The sequence below is a fragment of the Sycon ciliatum genome, chromosome 5 (genome assembly GCF_964019385.1).
Source record: "Sycon ciliatum chromosome 5, ocSycCili1.1, whole genome shotgun sequence".
Lineage (NCBI taxonomy): Eukaryota > Metazoa > Porifera > Calcarea > Leucosolenida > Sycettidae > Sycon > Sycon ciliatum.
Window position 1 is genome coordinate 25,937,414 of NC_088647.1, and position 21,827 is coordinate 25,959,240.

Genomic DNA, 21,827 nt, shown 5'->3' on the forward strand with positions numbered 1-21,827 from the left:
ACTGGTCGGTGTGGTCCCGACCTTTAGACCATATGAACGGCATGGGGGCTCGTATTCCAGGTAATTGGCCGCCACTGATTTTAGCCTGGTTTACACACACACACACACACACACACACACACACACACACACACACTCTCTCTCTCTCTCTCTCTCTCACACACACACACTCTCTCTCGCACACACACACTCTCTCTCTCACCCACACGCTCGCGCGCGCGCACACACAAACCCACTACCAACCTGCAGAACCTTGTCGTATTCATCCAGGCGCGCTACGACACCGGTCAGAAAGCGGCGCGTCTTGCTGAAGTTGCTACGCTGGCGTGCTGCAGACGGAACTTCCTGGCAAGCAACCAAGACAAGGACAAACAGGACAGAAACGGGCAGGTGTGGAAAAAGAAGCAAGAATGAGGATATAAGCTGCACTCCTATAACGGAAAGGTGAGCCAGAAATCCACCCTGCAGCTTACGTTCCCAACATGAAATCGGTGCCTTCATCCTAGAGGGTGGCGGCGTTCCCACGGCGGATGCGGAAAACTCGGCTTCCAGCCGAGCCTCGCGCGAACCGTGAAATTTCTTTCTTTATTTAATCGGTACAAATACCAGTCAACCTTCAGTACAAAGTACCCCGGACAGTATAGACTATAGTTGTAGAAATTGAAATCCGGTGAGAAAGTCAAGCAGCCACGGGGCGCTGGCCTTGCAGCCTTGAGTGCGCACACTCTATACATTCATAATATTATGACTCTGTTGCGTGCTGGACACGGCTGGTCAGGGAGCACTGCACGTACCTGATCAAGAGTACATAAACCAGGGTGTGCAACTGTGCATATCAGATCTGAAACAGCGCAGTGCGTGCACTACGTCACCCTGATGAGGTCAGTCAAGCCGCGACTTGCGTACAGTTCAAATTGTCGTGTTTCACAGCCCGGAAATCAGGCAAGTTTTCATGATTTAGACGTGTTCTGTTTTAGGATTTCAGTGTTTTTGTGTGACTGCGTGGGCTGCGTACATGCGCTGACAAGTAAATTCACCAGGCTATCCGTATCAAAAAACCAAAATCAGGACAAACTCAGCGACCTGCACCACCGTGACTGGTTACGCAACTTTTCGCCGTACCTGTGGCTTACCATCATTACAGTGGCGTCAGAAATGACGTACTGCACGGGATTACACTCCCACAAGAACCATCCCGAGCTGCACGCTCTGGTTTATGTACTCTTGATAGTTGATACCACGTGTAGGGCTCACTGTCGCTGGTCCATTATTGCAGTGCGTGCGTGAACTACAGTGCGTGTGTGCGCACTACGCACTAAGGGTGCCGACCCCGGTCATGCCACCGGACTTCAATGTCCACAACAGGAGTAAACAGACAACCTCATGAACAACAACCCCGCGTACTGTTAGGGCGCGTTCAGACTGGCGTGAATAGCCGCCGGAAAGCTGCAGCGTAATCCCGGGAATCGCAATCACACTGCACGTGTATCCCGCTGGAATGGCCAGTACATGTGAAGCTTCGACATTTGAAAAATTTGAGTTGACTCAGTTTGAGTTGGATATCAAAATAAACTAATTCAGTCTGTTGAGATACTGGATCATTGTGCTTTTGCTTGTGCTTGTCGACGGAAAGAATACTATGTCCGGAGTGTTTGGTGCTTGGGTGGCATTCATCCGCTCCGCGATCAGAGTATGCTTCTCGTTCGCAGTAACGTTTTGCCTGCAGAGCGGCCCGCAAAAATCACCACGTACAGCTCCATGAACTCCCTCTCCATTGCTGAGTCGAACAAAGATTTCGGCATGATGGGAGAAGTTGGCAGTCTAGAAGTCAAAACTCAAAAGCATGCAGTCAGACTGCAAGAGTAGAGGCTGAAATAAAACGAAAAGACGGAACATGTGCTGCAAGGATATCAAAAGCGCTCCGCGTTCCGCCGGAATCTGCATTCCACTGGCCTGCAGAGTGGTGGGAAACCTTTTCCGTGTTTACGCTGGCGGGAACGTCACGTGAGCGATTCACCTTGACAACTTTCACATTCCGCTTGTTTTTTTTACGCCAGTCTGAACGCGCCCTAAGACATGTAATTATAACGAGGAAGTAAATCTAACGTTTTAACGGGTGCCATTTTTTCGTTATAATAAGTTCTGCTGAGGCTCTAAGTTAATGCCTAGTATGTGTTATGTGCAGATACGCCTGAAGACCGCAAGATCGTTAATCGTTAAATTTGCGACTCGTTATAATAACATGTCTTACAGTATAACAACAACTCATGAACAACGATCCTGGGTACAACAACCCCGGGTACAACAACAACTCGTGAACAACAACCCCGGGTACAACAACCCCGGGTACAACAACCCCGGGTACAACAACAACTCATGAATAACAACCCCGGGTACAACAACCCCGGGTACAACAACCCCGGGTACAACAACAACTCATGAACAACGATCCTGGGTACAACAACCCCGGGTACAACAACCCCGGGTACAACAACCCCGGGTACAACAACAACTCATGAATAACGATCCTGGGTACAACAACCCCGGGTACAACAACAACTCATGAATAACGATCCTGGGTACAACAACCCCGGGTACAACAACCCCGGGTACAACAACCCCGGGTACAACAACAACTCGTGAATAACGACACAATCTTCAGAGCTGACCATTTGACTGCACACTTTCAACCTCGCGAATCACAGCACTTTTCTCATGCACAATCGAGGGGTGGTTATTCACAAGGTGGACTATACTACTGTTCTCTTTGCATTGGATATAAAGCAGTGCTGCGAACACCCTGTACACTCATGCCTTGGTTAGCCGGACACCGAAGATACACTTCGGTCTACCGGGCACCCTGTGGGCGAGCGTTTCAGTGGAAATATTGCTACTCTTCTGCCGCTTTTCGTGGAAAAAATTGTGACGCCATGTATGTGAGTTGGAGCTACGGACAGTTCAAAGATACGGGCAGTGCCGAGTCCCGGACCGCCCGGATAAACAAGGTATGAGTGTATATCCGTTTCCAGGCATTTGACCTCGGATATAGAGTACTGCACACATTTTTACGTCCCTTAATGTAGGCTATACTAAAGTTTCACTGTTTGTTTGTTTAGCTTTATTTTACTTCACCAGAAGCACAGGCAAAATCTGCCTTCTCACTGGGCGTATTGCCACGGTTCTCGAAAAATGATGAACGTAACTGTACGTGGAAAGGACACATAATTATAGTTCAGTGCTTTCAGTCCCGCTTCAATGACAGAAGATCAGTCGGGCAAATAATTCTCGCTTCTCTCGACTGTCGCCGGTGGATCGTCACCTTAATTAAACGAGACACCACCACTCTTTAAGATTCAGTAGAACTCACCACCTCGGCCCACTGCTCCAGGGTTTTGCTCTGCGCCGCCAGTTGTCGTGCGTACTCCATGAGAGGGTCGTGTAGCTCGGCTGGAAGCACCAACGGGTTTGCCGAATTCTCATAGCTGGACATGTAGCGCCGTCCAAGACCAACTAGACAGGTGATTGCAAACAGGGGTGCATAGGCGTGCGCACATGCACAGACACATGCAAGAACACACACGTACACACGCAAGAATGAACATGTACATGCGTACACACACACGCACACACACACGCACACACACGCACACACACACACACACACACACACACACACACACACACACACACACACACACACATGCAGAGTAAGTAGCAACAGAAAGACAAGATCATACATCGCAACAAGGTTGCGGCAATCTCGATGCTCCGTCAACTGTCCCATTCCCAACAGTGGATATCATTTTCGAAATGAAGTGAAAAACGTCAAAACCAGCCAATAAACTTCGAAGTAAACTGCAATAGATTTGGCGCTAACATCTAGAATGAGGGATGCGTGCAGTCCTGGCGCAAATATAAGTACGCTACAATATTTTCTCGATTTCAACGCGGGACGAGCGCAGTCATGTAAACGTCAGATCTGACTGTATTTCAGTACGCCAAGACGAGTTTTGACAGAATCTCCTCTTACACGTTCCACAAATATCATGGCGAAAATTGTAGGTCTCTCGTTGAACGAAAACTGCCCTATTTCCACGGAAACATAAAAACCTCAAATCTACCGACTTCTGCCAAATTCTACCAGCCTCAAACCTGACAGAGCCAGTAAAGAAAGTAGAACCTACCAATTTGGACAGGCTAAAAAGAACGTAAAAGCTGCAGACAAAAAAAAACACTTCCCCCCAACTCTGTCAGACATGTGCAAAATTCATCATTGAAGATTAAATAAAAAATGCCAAAAAGTGTGCTGTGACCAGGATTCGAACCTGGGTTACTACGGCCACAACGTAGGGTCCTAACCACTAGACGATCACAGCTTGCTACAGGAGCACACATTGAGATAAGGCGCAATGCAAGAATATCAACACCCAAACAAATAATAGTCAACGTCTATTCCGGAGGTAGAGGAGGATATCAAGATTGCGGAACCAGTTGCATTCAACCCCCTCCGCAAGTTCAAGCTCGTTGTCAACACCCATGCCCAGACCATTCGTACAGGGAATCTGGAAAGCATGAATGCAGAGCTTATAATTATTAGTCTAGTGTGGCAAGTTGGTGCATACATGCTTGCCTTCAGGCCACGCTCTTATTCTTCACCAGTCATGAACATACGCTACACAAAAGATAACAACTCAAATTCCCTTTCCTCCTTTGAAATCAACAGTGACTAGTTGGATCATCTACAGTCACCGGGCCTAATAACGACAGCGGATATAACGACAATTCGCCAATAACGACAGAATTTCCATGCCCAGAGCAAGTCCATTCTACCTGTATGCATATAATGAGTCTTCGGGTATAACGACACTTCGCGAATAAGGACACTTTTCTGATGCCCGGCTGAGTGTCGTTATACGCAAAGTTGAGTGTATGTCAGTTTAAACAGGAAAAATAGAGTTTGAATTAGGGGCCAAGTGGGTGGTGGATGTGCCAGGTCATGAGGTGTACTGCAATTCTCTTCAGATTGTAGAATTCTCTCATACAATCATACACAACTAGTACCCAAAACGACCTCTCGGCTACAATTCTGCCAAAAAATAGTAAAGTTTTATCCAAATTTTCAGGCAAAGCCAATCTGCCCATCTTCATCTTCTCCTTGTGCTCCCTGAACATGGGTTTGGCCTGGAAAATTGGATAAACCTTATATTTTTGGAAGAACCGCAGCCGAAAGGCCGTTTTGGATTATAGTGGCGTATGATCGTGTGAGAGACGAAATGGCTACGGTGGAGTCTGCACACCCTGAGGAAATTGTAGAATTCTGGGAAAACAATCACAAGCGGTCCCTGGTCATACTGTTCTACGGGCTTCTTGTGTTCTTTCCTTTTTTATTGTTACGTTTATTCCGTCCCCAATCACTATCAATTGAGCACTATCTATTGAGCAGGGAGTGGTGCTTTCTTGCAGGTTTGCCGAGTGGACGGTTCGATGGACTTCTCGCGTGCTCTGGATGCCAGCCGTGAGTCAGTCAAGTGAGAATTCAAGTCGGCAGGAAAAGCGCGAGCTCCCACGTAGGGAGCAACACACACACACTTCCCCAGTTATCGCCGAAGTCGCACCAACCTCTTAATCACTATCAAGAGTCAATAAACAAGAGTATGCAAGTGTGGTTATGGGTCAGTGCAGGGCATGCTGCCGTCATAACAGTCATAACTGGCCTGCATCACACCCTGTACTCATGCGCCAAATTCCACAATCTCTCGTATCCGCAGACCCTGTTTCACGTGAATCGTTCGAGTACAGACGCAAACTCAAAGATGTCGGGTGCACGAGCTTCAGCTCCGTACTTAAGTTGGTTTCAAAACGCAGGGAAAGTGTGGTGTTTGCTTTGCTGTAGTGTGCGGGTGTAGCTGCATGATGTTGTGAAGGTAGCGCGACGTGCACTTGGCCCATAGAAACGAGATCACAGTTGCATACTCCTGTTTATGGACTGGTGTCATTCTCATTCGTACATTCGAATAAGCAAACCCTTCTTTTTTAAATTTTCTTTCCAAGAAAATTGAAGAAGTGATTTAAAAAAATTAATGAACGCAAATCGTCAAGCAAACTATATCTCAACAGAAAGTGAAGGAAACAACAGAATTATCAAGCAGCTTATGCAGGCGCGTCAGTCACTTTTCAAACTCTTACCGAATGAATGACGGAGAGGAGCGACACAAGCAATTCTAGAATGGTATGTTTGTGCAGCAGGCGTCGCGATGCGCGCAGCAGGCAGCTGGCTTCCACCAAGGCGGTGTCTACCTACTGCAAAGTGCCTGACATGACGAATGATCCTCGAGCAGCACCTCGACGTGTTTATAATGCCATCCATAATTTATTGTGAAATCTCGGTTTGTCTTCAGACTCAAAATGTTTTAAAACTGGACTGGACTCCCCAGCTAGCTAGCTGAGCTTCACAAAAAAATAATGATCTTGCAAGACACAAACTCAACCAGTCACAACGCAACACTCATTGTGAACAGACAGAATGACAGGACAGGCTACTCGACTCTTCTGATATTGTGAAGTAAAGATTGGCTATTCAAACACAGTAGAAAGTGTGTTGTGAGTTTTGAGATGCAGAGAGAACAGTCTCATCGAGTTCAAAAACTGAAAAACGAGTACGAAAGTCAGCAGTAGCATCTACACGTGGATCCGTCACGTGACGTGAAGTAGACTGTTGCCAACGCACCTGTGGCTGTGCCATGTGTGCCAGCTGCATGTAACTGTTTGTGCTGGACGCCTCGCCTCGATCGACTCGACTCGATCGAGTAGACTGTCCCTCCAGGAAATCGCGATTCCACGGATGCAACAAATTTCGCGATTTTGGTCCAAACCCGCGATTTTCAGCAAAATCCGCGATTTCCCGCGTTTTTTTGTTGTTTTCTGCACTATATCTCACATTTTTATGCACTTTTCACGCAGTTCTTTCCATGATTCAGTAGGTTATTTGCACAGTACGACTCCCGAGTAGATATACTACATGTACGATGCAACAAATTTCGTGATTTGGCCCAAATCCTCAATTTTCTGCAAATAAGGCCGCGAATTCCTGGCAAGTTCTGCATCATTCCGCACTTTTCGTCGCATTTTTTGTTACTTTCTGCCGCAATTTCTTGCGCAAGTTTTTGAGAGTTTTTTCCGCAAATTCCCGCAGGGACAGAGTAGAGCTCGAGTCGTAGAAATCTCCTATCCAAGCAAAGACTTGAAAGAGGTAGATCTACGTACTGTAAAATCATGCAATGACCAAAACACTGACATGTCAGACTGCAATAAAAGTCAGTTTGTGTTCAAGTATTGAATTATTTGAAGTGTAATACAGACCATACCAGTCAGTGGAGTTGTTTGTAATCAACAAACAGAAGTAATCGATCCACCATGCACGACTTGTGCTGTTGAGTGTTGTCTGTGTTGTCCGTGTTGCCTACTGACTGTCATGTCTGTAGAGTGTAGTGTAGTGTTGACCTACCCGACAACAGTTACATAGTCATTAGTACATTACATGTAATGCTCTGTTGTCTGAGCTGTAAGTACTGTTGACCTAGCTCGTGAGCTCAGTGGCTGCCAATGACAAGCTATAGTGCATGATATTGAAATATTTATGTTTTGGAGGACGAATCTTGCCCGCTAGGCGCTAGCGCTGTCGACACCATCGATCAGTGGACACAGGCTTGGCACGCCTGAAACTACCTTGAACGGGTGAATACGCCTACAAGTAGTAGTTCAATCACACCTATCATTATCTGATTATCACCGCGATACTCGTCGTAGCGGGCGGCTGTGCAGCAGCTAGCTGAAGAGGAGACACGGCTGACGGCCCGGCTGACTGGCGAGTTCGAGGCGAGCGATAGCTGATCGAACGGTTGCGTTTGGGCAATTGGGGGGCTGATGTGTGCTTGGAATCTCTTCGACAGTATACCTGGATGCACCGTTCAACTTTACTTTCAAGTCAATGACTAAATTGAATAGCTCGAATTTGGCCAGGTAAGCCTGAGAGTGAGAGCGAGACAAATCGTGTATTGAACGCGAGAGCACACGTATGTCCCGCTGCAGTAACTGAGCATTTTGTTTGTACATGCCCAGTTATACATGCCCAGTTAAAATGAAGGTTCCAATGCCAATGGTTGAAGCAGGTCCGTAGCACCGCGATTGCAGGTGGTGCGGCCCAATGCGGATACTTGACTGGAAATGAACAGTCACAGTCATCTGGTCATGATTGACCAAGTGGCCCCGTTTCACACTAATTGGGTGGGTCAACTATTACTTGTTACTTTTTCGAAACAAGGTTCGGCCATGGCTGCACTGGGTGCTTCGGCCCTGTGCAGTGTTGCACGAAGACGACTATTGCTTGCAGACTTGATACCACTGTCGCTCTCATTGAAGTCCACTCCGACGGATATGCATGTTTGTTCAGGACCGCGGGAAGTGGTTGTTGATTGATCCGGCAGTAGCATAACCACTCCGACTGTGTGTATGATGTGGCGGGTACAAATGCCCTCCTAAGCAGTGAGTGCGTTCGATTTTGCCCACCAACCGCTCTTAGATCCATTCCTGAATTAATCATGCACATGTACACTGAGCCTTGCAAACAGTCACCTTCAATAGGGAAATGAGGAAAGTGTCGTTATTTTCTAGGCTTAACGTATGCAGTCGAGTTTGACCATGTGCTTGTCCCGAAGATAGTGTCGCTATTCGCGAGTTAATGTTGTGTCTGAGGTTGTTACTCGCAAGTTTGATAGTACTGGGGTACCGTCAAGTTCCGTGAATAAGCCTCGGGCGTATACAGAACAAGGGTCCAGTGTCTGTTCTAGGATAGTAGGACAGCCGCGTACACGTGTACCTGGCGCAACCATTTCAACCGGGTCGGAGCCGTGTACACATGTATTCGACGCGCGCCTCTGCATGATCTGTCACACATACAAGCCATGTAGTCAGTCCTTTCAAAGTTCGAACGTGTAAAGTACCAACCGGGTCACGGGTGACCCGGTACTATATTTTCAACCCGGTCCAAGCGCCGCCCAACCGGGTCGATTACCCGGCTCACCCGGCTCTGGAGCAGACACCGGGGTCTGAAAAGTGGGCGTATGTTTGGGCATGGGCGTTATTTCAGGACTGGGCCTATACCAGGTACATATTGCATCGCTTGGGGGTTTCATGAGCATGCATAACATTTTGCACACATACACATACACAGGTACAGCATCACCCAGGGCGGTTTCCGGGCATGGGCGAACTCACGGGCTTTGAGTGTAGATGTCGATTCGATGGGCGTTATTTCGAGTGGGCGTATACACGGAACTATAATAATAATAATAATAATAATAATAATAATGCAGGTCGCATGTCTCCCAAATAATGGGTTCCACGCATCTGTCAACTGTTTCATCATGAAAAAGATTGCAGCAGGAAGAATAGCAAACGAAAAAAAACAATATACAGGTTCTAGTATATGACAAGTACATGCCTGTTTTTTACACCGATGTACATTTCACGGACTTTCCGGTAGGAGAAATCATGGAACCTACCCGGGCTCTTTGTTCATATCACATATCTGTGTATACTGCATCGTATTTACACTTTGCTTTGCTTTGTGAGCATATAAACCAATACTGATCCAGATTTCTCATTACTGTTTTCCGATGATCGCTTAGTGCGTGAAACTCGGAGTAAAAACACTTTCCCTGTGCCCTCATTGTGTGTATCGTATTACTAGTACGTACTTCTGTATGATATGGCGGGTGCGCATGACCTGCTCAGCAGTAATCATGTGCTGGTGGGCAAAATGTTGGTCTGGTGCTGCGTTACCAACCTGACTGATACCGGCGGGCCTGACGTATATAGCTGCTGGCAAGAACGTTTTTAAAATTCTTCTGTTCCCGTTTACCGTGCAGGTCTTGAACGTGTACCACTCTGGACGATACGTCAGTGCTAAGACTACCAGAGCCGCGATTGGCAGCTATTAGTTGTTACATGCCATTCTGCACCGCCCTCGCTGTGCTGCTCTGAGGGCCGCGTGACTCCCGGTCCGCGACGTAACTTACACTGTTGATCGAGCTTAGCAGCAGGTATTGAGCGGTGCACCGCGGTGGCCGGTTTGATGGTTACTCCGGACGTGAGCCACCTGCTGCTGCGCGGTCACGGACTGACTCTATGATGTCGACGGTGAAGACGGGCAACCAAGGCCATCCGCTGACCGGACCGGCCACAAACAGCACAGGACGGCTGAAGGCAGGCCGTGCACCGCCGTGAGTGCCCAGTGGTGGTTCCGGGGGGGGGGGGGGGGGGGGGTGAGCATGAACTTGCAGTCCAGGTTGGCAAGCTGTTACATGTTTCACCTTCAGGCCGCGCTCCAATTCTGAATGAGTCGTAAACATACATTGCACAAAAATAACAATTCAAATTTCTAAATTGGTGAATACCTTCCTAAACGCCGCCAGATTGCACGCGAAATTAATGACATGTGCATGATTGTACTACCTACAGGGCTGTCTAAAAATTAATGTTGATGCAACATTTTAAAATGCTTCCCCCAATGCCCAATACATGGTCAGCTTTTCCTCATGTTGTTAAATGGCATGAATGTATTATACAATCCAGGCAGTACGGTAGAGTACACGAAGACAACACATAATTGCTCAGTGCAACGCTTGATGATGTGGGTTAGCTTCTGGGCTGCCCGTCCCCATCACCCTAAAGGGCATGGCCGATTTATGCATGCCCACGTATGGTTTGTGTGTGGAGTCGGCGGGTCAAGGCCTCAATATTCTGTATCCTAACGGCTTGTTTGCTTTCGCACCCCGGCTTTGGTTTTGATCACGTTTGTGCCAGGGCTGCGGCGAATGCGGGGAAGAAAGCCAGGCATCCTCCTGCCCATGCCGCAGACATCTCGAAGTGTGAACCTTCACCGCCACTGCTTGGTGGCTGGCCTAGTCACGGAGACTGTCTGACGGGTATCGTGCAGAAACGCTTGCCAACAGAGTTTCAGTATCGATGGAGACCGCCTGCATCCGAGACTTACATCCGCCGCCTCTGCCAACTGTACGTGCAGGATGGCAAGTCGATCACCTTGCTCCGGGAGATGATTGCCGCGGCCGACAGTGAGCGCAAAGAAGGTGTGTGTGTGTGTTCGCTGTCTTTCTGTCTGTCTGTCTGCCTACATGCCTGTCTGTCTGTCGGTCTGTCTCTCTGTCTGCCTGTTTGTCTGTACGTCTGTCTCTCTGCCTGTGCTTGTCCCATAAAATGTACACGCCATTGCTCAACTGTTTATAAGACCCGCTTTTCCAGAAGAGGGGATGGTTGCTTGACATTCGTTAGCTGTAGTGAAACAAGGTCGAGCGACCAATGGGTGTCAGCAACTACAGTAGCTTCAAGTGCCTTCATGATTTCAGCACCTGCCTGGTCTACACCTCAATTGTTCTTTGGCACCACATATATGACATATTCAAATGCTTAAGAGTTTCAGAGGCCATGCGCTTGCACTTAAAGGCCATTATACACAAGTCTGTGGCTACTGAGAGCAGGCTTTGCCTGTGCTGCGGCATTCGATGAGTACACTTGGTGCAGAGAAAAAGTGTGGCACAAATACACAAGTCTGTGGCTACTGAGAGCAGGCTTTGCCTGTGCTGCGGCATTCGTTGAGTACACTTGGTGCAGAGAAGGAGTGTGGCACAACCAGAGCAAGACCGTGCACTCAGGCACTGTCTTGTTATGAGGTGATGGCCCACATCAGTACATGTGCATGATGTCATGCATGATGTCATGCATGTACCAGGTGCTGTATGAAGGCTATGTGATTACGTCATGTTTGGGGTGGTCTGTATTGATTGCCATTCACTGTAGTATTGCCACACCAACTAAACCAAGGTGTGTGTTTAAAACACATTATAAAAAGGATATGAGGACATTAGGATCTCAACAATGATTTCAAACATGAATGAAGCTGCAATGCATGAATGTGGTATTCTGTGTGTACAGTTTTGATTTTCTTATCCAAACACTGCTTCTTATCCCTCTCGTGTGCCTTTCAGCAGGGGAACTCACTGGCGATGGCGAGGAGACGTCGTCAGAGGACACGCTCATGGACGCCGTGTTGAACCTGCGGCAAATCAACGACCGCGCGTTGTTGCTGATGAGCCCCGCCGGCGGTGCCAAGATGGCGCGCGGTCGCATTCGGCCGAGTCGCAGTGCCCAGGAGCTGCTTGAGCCCCTTGCTGCCGAGGCCTCTGACTTGCGAGCAGCCTCGGGGAAAGTTGCAGCCAAGGCTACGGCCGTAACTGCCGCAGAGGAGGCGGTTACGACCGCGGTGGCAGCGGCGAAAGCTGCAGCGGAAGCGGTGGCCAAAGCTGCTGCAGATGCTGCAACGGTGGGCACAGCGGCAGTGCCTCCAACGGGAGCACAGAGAGAAGCAAGAGAGGTGGAACGGCCAACATCAAATGGCGATCGCAAACCACACGATCGGAACACAGATTGCCATGAGGACAGAACGAAAGGTTCAGTATCCAGTCACCCCCAGCAAGGGGCAGGTTCCATCCCCGCGGGACAGGGGATCAAACTTGGCAAAGAATCGTATGTCCCAGGCATCAAATATGCTGCGGGTGGCATGCATGCATCAGGAACATCAGTACACTCAGTTGTGTGGAAAGCACAGCTGCATAATACTAAACCCTCAAATCAGCGGCCAACTGGCCCATCCATAGCTGGCACTGACCGTAAGGGATACAGTACAGTATCACTCACGCTGTATCCGTCACACAGCGTCCCTTCGCTGCCGGCATTGGAGCACGACAGGGTCAAACCGGCCGCCAAGCCCGTCAAGCCTGGCTCGTTATGCTCCAAGAGTGACTCCGCCATTGGTGACGTTTCAGTGGCATTGGGGGTCACGCAGCTATGGGGTGCCGCAAAGTGTGGGGCCGCCGCTGGTATCCTGATGGACATGGATTGTGCCGCAAAGCGCCCAAAGGGCTGTATTGCAAAGGGCCCCAATGGTCTGGGCAGGGTGCAGGTGCCCGTTGACAGTACCCCGCACGGCCAGGCTGTCAACAAGACAGCGGGCGGGGACCAGGCCGCATTCATGCTGTCCGTGACCGCCACACAACACTCGCTCTCCACGGGCAAAGGCGGCAGGCAGCTGGAGCAGTTTCTCACGGAAATGGAGAAAGCCAAACAGCGTCAGCTCAACAAGCAACAGAGAGCGCGAGAGGAAGCTGCAAAGCAGGTTGAACTCACAATAAAACCCAGTCAGCAAACCGCACAGAGAGATCAAGGCAAGGAAAAGGCACCAAGCGACAATACTCGTAGTACACAGCGCACGGATGCTAAAGCAGAGAAGGAATCCTGCAAAGCAAGCTCATCCAGCTCAACACTGGTGACTAAGAAAAGCACAGACACCATCCCTGGATCTTCAGTGAATGACAAGGGTGGGAAGGATACGTGTTCATCAGAGTCCAGCAAAGAGCGACAAGCTAAGCTGGAAAATCCTTCAAACCAGTCATCAAGTACTGATAAGCCAGTGGCACCATCTGACAAAGACACGGATTTGATACTGCACGGGGAATACATGAGGCTGAATGCCCCATTGCCACTGGTTCCAGTGGATACAGACAACAAGACTACCAGAGCTCTGGGCGGAAAGCATCTACCGGGCAAGCGCCATGGGAAGTGGCCGGGCTCGGCACTGCGAGTGGCACCGCTCGGCTATAAGGCAGGGAACGGTACCAACGGGCCCGCTAAGCACCGCCGCGGTGGCCTGCCTGCCCTCAAGCATCCCATGAAGCTCGCGCTGGAGCCGGTAGTTGTGGAGAGCCTGGTGATGAAGCCAACCTACAACGAGGTGAGCCAGCTGGAGCTGGATAACTTCGAGAGGGCGGTGAAGAGAAACATCCTCAGTGACAACGACAAGCCAAGGCGATTGGACAAGAAGGCTTCGGTAAGCCATAATGCTGGGGCTGTGTACTAAGACCCCCGGTGACGGGTAGTTCCATGCAGCTTGCTAGCTGGTGTGTTCGGTGCAAGCAACTGTAAGCATGTCACGGCAAATCCGTGAATTTAATTATACATAAATGGTCGATTGAATTCCACGCTTTCCATTTGATGCAGTGCAGTGAACTGTAGAACTCTTATCTGCTGGCGCACATGAGGACCGTGACAGTCTTGGTGTTAGGGATAATCCATGTTTTCTGAGTACACTTATGACTCAGAGTTGGATCCCTGGCCGGCAACGTCGCGTATTTTTGGACAACCTCGTTGAAAGAACGTTTTGTCGAGAAGGACCAGTACATCTGGCTGAGGAGACCACGCTTGTATTTGTCTCTTTGCAGCGAAACTACGACGTGACGAGAGCCAAGGCTGCGGCAGTCGACGCGGGACCACTGGAAGTGCAAGCGCAAGGGGTGCATTCCAACCACATCGCCAAGCAAGGGAAGGGAGCAGAGTCACATCTGCCTCCGCAACGTTATGCAAAGGCCACTGGGGTAAAGACACTTGTCTATGCTATTTTCTTAGTACAGCTTAGTATGCTCATGCATCTCTTTACCAGGCGCTTTGGGAGCGAATGGTGTAAATTTCAGAACTTTACTATGATGATGTGCCATATTGATGGTACGTTTTAATTAAATGTGCTTTGGAGGAGCTTCAAGAAGAAGGACGTAAAGACGGTAAAACCGGATTCAAGCGACATTTAGCTTAGATGATCACTGGCCTTTAGCAAACGTTTTCTTGCTTGATGCACGAGCAGTTCTGCATAGAAGTGCACCGTGGGTTCAGCAATCACCTCCTACCTTTAAAATTGGGCGATTAGCGACCCAGTATTTTTTGTGTACCGTATTTCCCCGAATATCAGTCGCACGTTTTTACACTAAACTTCATTCCCAACAAAGGGGGTGCGACTTACAATCGAGCATGACTTACTACTGAAGTGAATATATTGAAACGATATAACATGGACCTGAAAATGGGGATGCGACTTACAATCGGGCAAATATGATGGCTAGCACCAGGCATGTCCTGCATACAGCTACCAAACGGGGACACGCTGCAATCTACAGTAGCTGGGCAGAGTGCAAAGTTGGTGTACGAAAGTGACAGATAATGTTTAAAAAAATTCTATATTAAAGGGGAAGTTAAGGCAAAAATCAAAATTTCACCAGTTGTAGTCTTCGGGGTGCTGAGTCGAATGGTCTTGGTCCGAGAAAGCTGAGACGCTCCCTTCCTACTTGAATCCCAATCGAACTCGCGCACTTCCACCGAAACTGGGTGACTGCGCCCTACTAGATGGGGATTTGTATGCAAAATGTCACTAAAAGCGCCATTTCGTTCTTATAAAAGCACGGATGACCGCGATTGGCCCATATGTTGTAGTCTTTTGGACGCTGAGTCGACTGGTTTTGGTCCGAAAAGGCTGCGATGCAGCGTTCCTCCTTTATTCCCAATCGAACATGGTTGAAGAAGCGGTCACGTGCTCCTGGGTGCCAAAATCACCTGGTCACCACGCCAGCAGGCGACAACTTTCACACCAAGGTTCAACTCGAGTGACAGGACTGCACCCAAAAAAGGTCAAAACGGGCTGTAAGTTGTACCCTGCAGGCACGGTGACCAGGTGACTGGTGTACGCAGGAGCACGTGACCGCTTGTTCAACCATGTTCGATTGGGAATTAGGGGCGAACGCTGCATCGCAGCCTTTTCGGACCGAAACCAGTCGACTCAGCGTCCAAAACACTACAACATATGGGCCAATCGCGGTCATCCGTGCTTTTATAAGAACGAAATGGCGCTTTTAGTGACATTTTGCATACAAATCCCCATCTCGTAGGGCGCAGTCACCCAGTTTCGGTGGAAGTGCGCGAGTTCGATTGGGATTCAAGTAGGAAGGGAGCGTCTCAACTTTCTCGGACCAAGACCATTCGACTCAGCACCCCGAAGACTACAACTGGTGAAATTTTAATTTTTGCCTTAACTTCCCCTTTAAAGCGAGGGTGCATGGTTCGAGACCTGGTGGTGACACGGTCAATTTTTTCTTCAGACTTTTCCCGTTTGTGTCTTTCCCTCAAGCCAGTGACAAAATCTCTATAGTATTATAACTGATTTTAAAGCTGCTTGCTAACTCTTAGTATGACATCTGGAATCATGAGTATAACTTTACATAACAATCCAGCAATCGTCAACACGTGTATTCTTGTGATAAAGCCTTGAATGATGTAACTGTGGCTCTCCGCTGTATCCGATGCAAACAGGAGCCACCGCTGAAGGAAGTCTTGGACACCGGCACAGTGGAATCCACCCATGATCCGACCGACGCAACGCACAAGTCCACCAGGAAGCCAGCGCACTACGGCAAAACTCGGCACAGACCTGGTGCGGGTGCTAGCTATGCTCCGCGACGCGACAGTACAGCGAGCAGTGGCACCAGTGACAAACTGGCCGCGAGTCAAAAAGCAATGGAGAAGATACTGGGGTGGGCCGGAATGTCCGAGGCTAGCGAACAAGCAAAGCAAAGGTAAAGTGGTGCTGGTACATGTGTGCAGTATGTGTGGGTGGTGGTGGGGTGTGTGTGTGGGGGGGGGGGGGGGGGGATTTACCTATTACGTGTATCCCCAAGTACATCCAACTAAGATATTTGTAGCGACATTGGTAGTAACAGCAGCCATTCACGCCAGGTGATGCTCACAGCATTTCATGATCAGCTAAAAGTGGACATAATAATTATCCGAATTACGGCTGTCCTTGCTTGCCAGCTGGAGTGTCTTTGTGTCCGAGCACCACTGCGGCGCCTGACTTTTGCATTCAAAATGACTACAAACTGTATCCACTGTGTTTGGGCGATACATGACGAAGCTCTGCCCTGGCTTAAAGCATGCTGTGATCCAAAGTATTTTATAATATTGATGCTCGGTTATCTGCTAGGATGACAACCCTTCCATAGTTCAGTGGTTAGAGCATCGCTGGCCTCAAGCGAAGGTCCCTAGTTCAAATCCTGGTGGTGGTGATCAATTTGTTCCGACTTTTTTCCCGTTTCAACACCCTCAACTAATGAATGAATTTGTTCCACTTCCACCACCAAAAGCAAAAGCTGAAAGCTGCTTACCCCTGGATATTCAACTAATGGATGTTTTGATTATTTGTGCTGTTTTTCTCTGCTCCAGTCTAACTACTGGCCAGTCCCATCATAAAGTAAGTGCCAGAAACTCCTATACAGTCAACTTCGCTTATAATGACACTCGGCCGGGCATCAAAACAGTGTCCTTATTCGCGAAGTGTCGTTATACCCGAAGTCTCATTATATGTATTACAGTTGGAGGGGACTTTGATCTGGGCATGGAAATGCTGTCGTTATTCGCGAATTGTCGTTATATCCGCAGTCGTTATTAGCGAAGTTGACTGTATGTAGTTTGTAGACGGTCTCTCATCCAGTTTGTGATAGTCCCGAATCGTCTACCCTTTGGTAGACCATACATATTCTGACCCACTATTGGAGTTCAGTAGAACAGTCGACGTAACTGCAAGTACATGTGCTGCGATAAGCGGCGAACCATTGCCCTAGAGAACCACTTAAACTCGAATAAAAGTGTGCCATGTCCCATCAACTTTCTTGAAGTACCTGCCTGGATATGAGGGCAGCCTACGCACAGGGATCACACTTTGCGGGTCCCTTCAATTTAGTAGTCGCCTCGGGCCGAGTTTACCACGGCAAGGGCTAAATCACAGGATATCAGCCGAATATGGAGCCCCAGGATCACACTACACTGTGCAGCCAGGCTTGCCGATGCAGTGCAACATGTAGTGGAAGAGGTAAAACGAGGCATCTTGGCACCATTCACTTTGGCATTCGATTCTTTTCAAAAGGATGGAAACTTGGAAAGCATGTGTCACAACTATTACAACTAGGTTTTAAGGAACCCTGACACTACCATAGGCCTTGAAGACCTTCAAACGGAAAGGCTGTTATTGTTGCCAAATGTGCGAGCCGTTCTCTTCTTTATTTTCTTATGTTTTTGTTTTGTTAGTTTGAACAGATACAGTCATGAGTAGCCAACTCTGGGATTCATTCCTTTTAAATGGGATTTGTCGGGAAGTGACCATACATCCTCACAACATTCTCCCAGTGATCTCTGGGCTATACCAATCAAAAAAAAGAAGATAAGTTATTTTCCCTCAAACCAGTGACGATAGATTCATCCAAAGTTTCGGGAAAGTCCCATCTTTAGGAGTTTTGGTTAAAATGGATGGCTCGTACAGTGAAGTCTGCGCATATCGAGACATTGCCTAGAAGTAATCCTTCCCCCCCCCCCTTCCTTTTGTCGTCTTTGCTTCAGCATCGGCCTTATAGATCCCAGCAAGGCCCGAGGAAGTCTGCAGATTCTGGGCTCGGCCAATTTTCAATGGCTTCTGATGATCCAACGTCCGTGCCGATGTTCCTGCCGATGTCACCTGCACCAATTGTTGACAAGATCGTACAAGGCTACTGGAAAGTGCAGAAGGACGCATCGCAGCAGGCAGGTCATGCGCAATATCACGTGAAGGAATTCCTGTGAGCGTAGAGCGTGCACACGTATGCGTGTATACCGAATTGTTGTTCTTGGATTTAAGCGGGCGCATGCATGCTCGCAAGCTCTAGACTAGAGTCTAGTGCAGCACCCGAGGCTCACGAACAGCTGAGTATAGCACGGCATGCGCGACCGCCAGCCACGTGTGCACGCCTGTGACTGCGCATGTGCATGCATACTGCGTACGCAGTGGTCTTGCATTATACTTACGGTAATGTACACTGGCCTCACAGTGCCGATTTGACTGCAGTATGCGTGTGTAGAACACAGCGGACCATGCACAGCGACGTAAGCCCTGCTAACAACACAGGCATTAACCCGTTAGCAAGATATTCACGACTTAACTGCTTCGCATAGACTAGCTTCAGCTCTGATATATAGCAAACATGAAGTCTCCCATCTATTGTGCACCGTGTGTGCATCCCAGATATATCCTGGCATCCACCTCAATCCAGTACTCATGAGCAAATTCAACTTGAGTACATCTACTATGCTATGCCTACAGTCTTTTATATAGATTTCGTCTCAAATCAGTTTGAAATTGTCTGCGGCATGTGCAGGTGTCCAACAGCCGGGTTGTGGCATTCAAGTCACCGCCCTGCTCACCGCTCTGTACGTGTCCAGAGTTGGTAGGAGGAGCAGCTTCCGATGCATAGCTTTATTATACTGTTCTTCCCAGCTTAGGTCCAGCTGAACCATACCGTTCTTCAACTTGAACAGCCTCTCCATAGTTATCATGCTAACCCTCACCGAAAGACCTTAGATCGCACCGCATGTATTATTGCCCTTGTCATGATTCCGCTGACTTACGTCAAAGCGTCTCTGTAGTATTATTTATCGGTACTTTAAGGCATACTTCGAAGTAGACTACATACGAATTCTCTGTCGCCTCTGCCCGAGCAAGCACTACTTGCCTGACTGCGAGCACGGAGCACCGAGTGAGTCGACCTTGGGACACGACTGCCGACTGCCGGACTTATACATTATTGCCTGATGATTCATTGCATAAGCATGACACAAGTTTGAGTAGCAGCAACTAGCATTGCTCTTTGTTGTTCTGTACAATCATGCTGTTATGGCATCGCCGGTCTAGGTCGCGTTTGGGGTTAGCAGTTGAAGTCCATGACTTGTACTTGGAGTCTTTCGAGGCCATGGTCGTGATACTGATCCTGTACATCAACATCTGGACTTGTCTTCTCTTCTCACACTGCAGAATCTGAGAGTGAACTAACTCACTAGTGATACGAGTACTTGTACATGACTATGCAGGTCGTTCATATACAACAGTCCTGCTCGCTTTCAGCAGTGAAAGCCCGATTTTGGCCGAATTACATGTAAGACTAAATGCCCAATTATATTTTCCAAATTTTGGGTTTGGACCTGCTTCTTCCTTCATTCACGTTGCCCTCATCTGCCACGATTTTGGAAAACCCGGCTGAATTGTAATAAATACAATGCGTACGATTGTTTCCAATGTACATCCACCACGTAACGTTCCAGACACCAGAAACTACTAGTAACTACTTGTAAGTAGGAGTTTAATAGGGTGCCAGTTTCAGATCGAGATGCAGGGACAAAGCACTAGTACTTTGTCATGATTGTTATGTGTGTAATGAATGATACCAGGAAGAATAGAAACCGTGAGAGTCCCGTTCTGCTGTATTAGATCCTGGGCCTTCCTGGCCTGGGTTCCACGAAGGCGATCATCACACACACTGTGACAGGGTTTCAATTAACAGTAACACTAACAGTTAGTTGTCACAATGTGCTTTACCCTTTAGAAAGGCTCTGACTGCGTGAGGCTGCACGTCCGTGTTTGGCAGTGCACTTATGGACACTACACGTACCACAACCACTGACAACTGGCTTCAAGTGTGTCACGTGTAAAAACATAAAGCTCCAGCACTGTAGCTAGTAGTAGTGTTGGTCTAGGCTTCAGTTTAGGGCAAGAATCTTTATCTTAGATGAAGAGAGCCTCTTGTTGACACTTGCTCTACGGCCGTTAGGGCACACACAGACACAGCAGTGATCGCGAGTGGGTAAGGTGCCACGGTACACGGTAGTCTAGATCTACCCAACAATTTTACATCATGATTCTGCATTCCCACAGGTCACATGGCAAGATCGTGGCGTTATTATGTAGAACAACAGGACCCTGCAGGAGTGCAGTGCAATGCCATCAGTCACTCAATCGCACGGCCATACTTGTATCCGTTGTTGTTCTGTCTGGAGTCTGGCCCCATCGATTCCGGCGTAACACGAAAGATGGCACAGACTGAGACTGAGAGTACATTACCAATACCAGTCCAAGATCCGTTGTCCGTGGCCAACGATTACTATGTGGTTGACAGGGAAGAAGATCTATAATTTTATTGTACACTAGATCGACTAGTCATCAAACGATGGACAGCCGAGAAATTCGTTGTTACTCCGAGTTTCGTGCAAAAGCACTCATCAGACTTCATAACCGTTGAGCACCCTTTTCGCAGCTGTGGGACCTGATCTTAGTTCTTACTCTGTATTTTTTATTGTATGTATGTAGAGTAGACACAGCCACCGATCGTCCGCGCGCGGTGGCCCATCAACAAGGTCATTACAGTACAGTGCTCGGGCGGCCAAACACTAAAACCCCGGTTTACACTTACAGTGTTACCTCTATGAGACTATGGTGTGAAGTACAGTCAAATCCGTAGTACGATCACGCAAGTGCTGCCGATAGCACTCGTAAATATGCGACCGAAGACGAAAATACTATCGTCGATAGTGTCGATGAGCAGTGGCAAGCACAAGTAGTTTAGTGATAACCTGTGTGATAAGAGATCATCTCGCACCGTGTCGATACGTATGATATCGAGCTCTCTTCCACTAAAACTAGTAACAGATAGCCCGTACAAGAGGCTTTCACTAAGTAAAAGATAGTCATGACGATGTACTTCAACTAAGGACTTACTTCAAGTAAGTTTAGTAGTTGAAGCCATCAATACTTTTGGAGTTTGATTGAAAAGCCTCCTGAGTCTTGTACGGGCAAAGCAAATGAGCAAATGAGTTTAAAAATGAGTTTTGGAGTTTGATTGCTCCATGTACAATCATATTCCATAATGGAATCATCAAAAAAAGACTGGCTTCATGAGGGTGTTGCCATATCGTAGATGATCGCCTGTATCCTCTCTGGAATCTTGTGGTAAAATCGCCTTGCCATGCGCCGAGTCATGCCCTGGCCTGCACTGGCTGCAGTGCTGCAGCTCTGGGGCCAT

At 48.3% G+C, this 21,827-nt stretch overlaps 2 protein-coding genes and 1 non-coding gene across 5 annotated transcripts in view; 1 reads left to right on the forward strand and 2 right to left on the reverse strand.

Annotated features, from left to right (window-relative positions):
- The window catches only part of LOC135818179 (peptide chain release factor 1-like), a 97,742-nt gene extending 91,136 nt beyond the window's left edge, over positions 1–6,606 (reverse strand). The window contains exons 1-3 of one of the 2 annotated variants that reach the window (XM_065331524.1): positions 6,187–6,597; positions 3,368–3,510; positions 244–345 (exon numbers count right to left, since the gene is read on the reverse strand). In XM_065331524.1, the coding sequence (XP_065187596.1) occupies positions 244–345; positions 3,368–3,510; positions 6,187–6,367 (426 nt within the window). In that variant the 5' untranslated portion in view covers positions 6,368–6,597. Of the gene's footprint in view, positions 1–243; positions 346–3,367; positions 3,511–6,186 lie in introns of both variants that reach the window. The other variant, XM_065331525.1, reaches the window with a different exon arrangement.
- On the reverse strand, positions 4,305–4,376 carry Trnah-gug (transfer RNA histidin (anticodon GUG)). Its single transcript has one exon. It is a non-coding gene; the product is annotated as a tRNA-His (tRNA).
- Positions 6,607–7,539: 933 nt separating the features above from the next.
- On the forward strand, positions 7,540–19,945 carry LOC135818176 (uncharacterized). Of its 2 annotated transcripts, none has more exons than XM_065331522.1 (8): positions 7,540–8,019; positions 9,927–10,280; positions 10,864–11,147; positions 12,066–13,960; positions 14,352–14,504; positions 16,264–16,526; positions 17,173–17,200; positions 18,343–19,945. In XM_065331522.1, the coding sequence occupies exons 2-8, from the start codon at positions 10,186–10,188 to the stop codon at positions 18,559–18,561; spliced, it is 2,937 nt and encodes a 978-aa protein (XP_065187594.1). In that variant the 5' UTR covers positions 7,540–8,019; positions 9,927–10,185; the 3' UTR covers positions 18,562–19,945. The 2 variants fall into 2 exon arrangements, with proteins under 2 accessions (XP_065187594.1, XP_065187593.1); XM_065331521.1 differs by having other exon boundaries at positions 12,063–13,960; positions 18,343–19,944.
- Positions 19,946–21,827: the final 1,882 nt, after the last annotated feature.

Bases quoted from the DNA above. Each gene is read 5' to 3' on its own strand.
- LOC135818176 (XM_065331521.1), top strand. From the start codon at position 10,186: ATGATGTCGACGGTGAAGACGGGCAACCAAGGCCATCCGCTGACCGGA. The intron at 11,148-12,062 runs GTGTGTGTGTGT...TGTGCCTTTCAG, and splicing joins CGACAGTGAGCGCAAAGAAG to CAGGGGAACTCACTGGCGAT. The intron at 17,201-18,342 runs GTAAGTGCCAGA...TCTTTGCTTCAG, and splicing joins CTGGCCAGTCCCATCATAAA to CATCGGCCTTATAGATCCCA.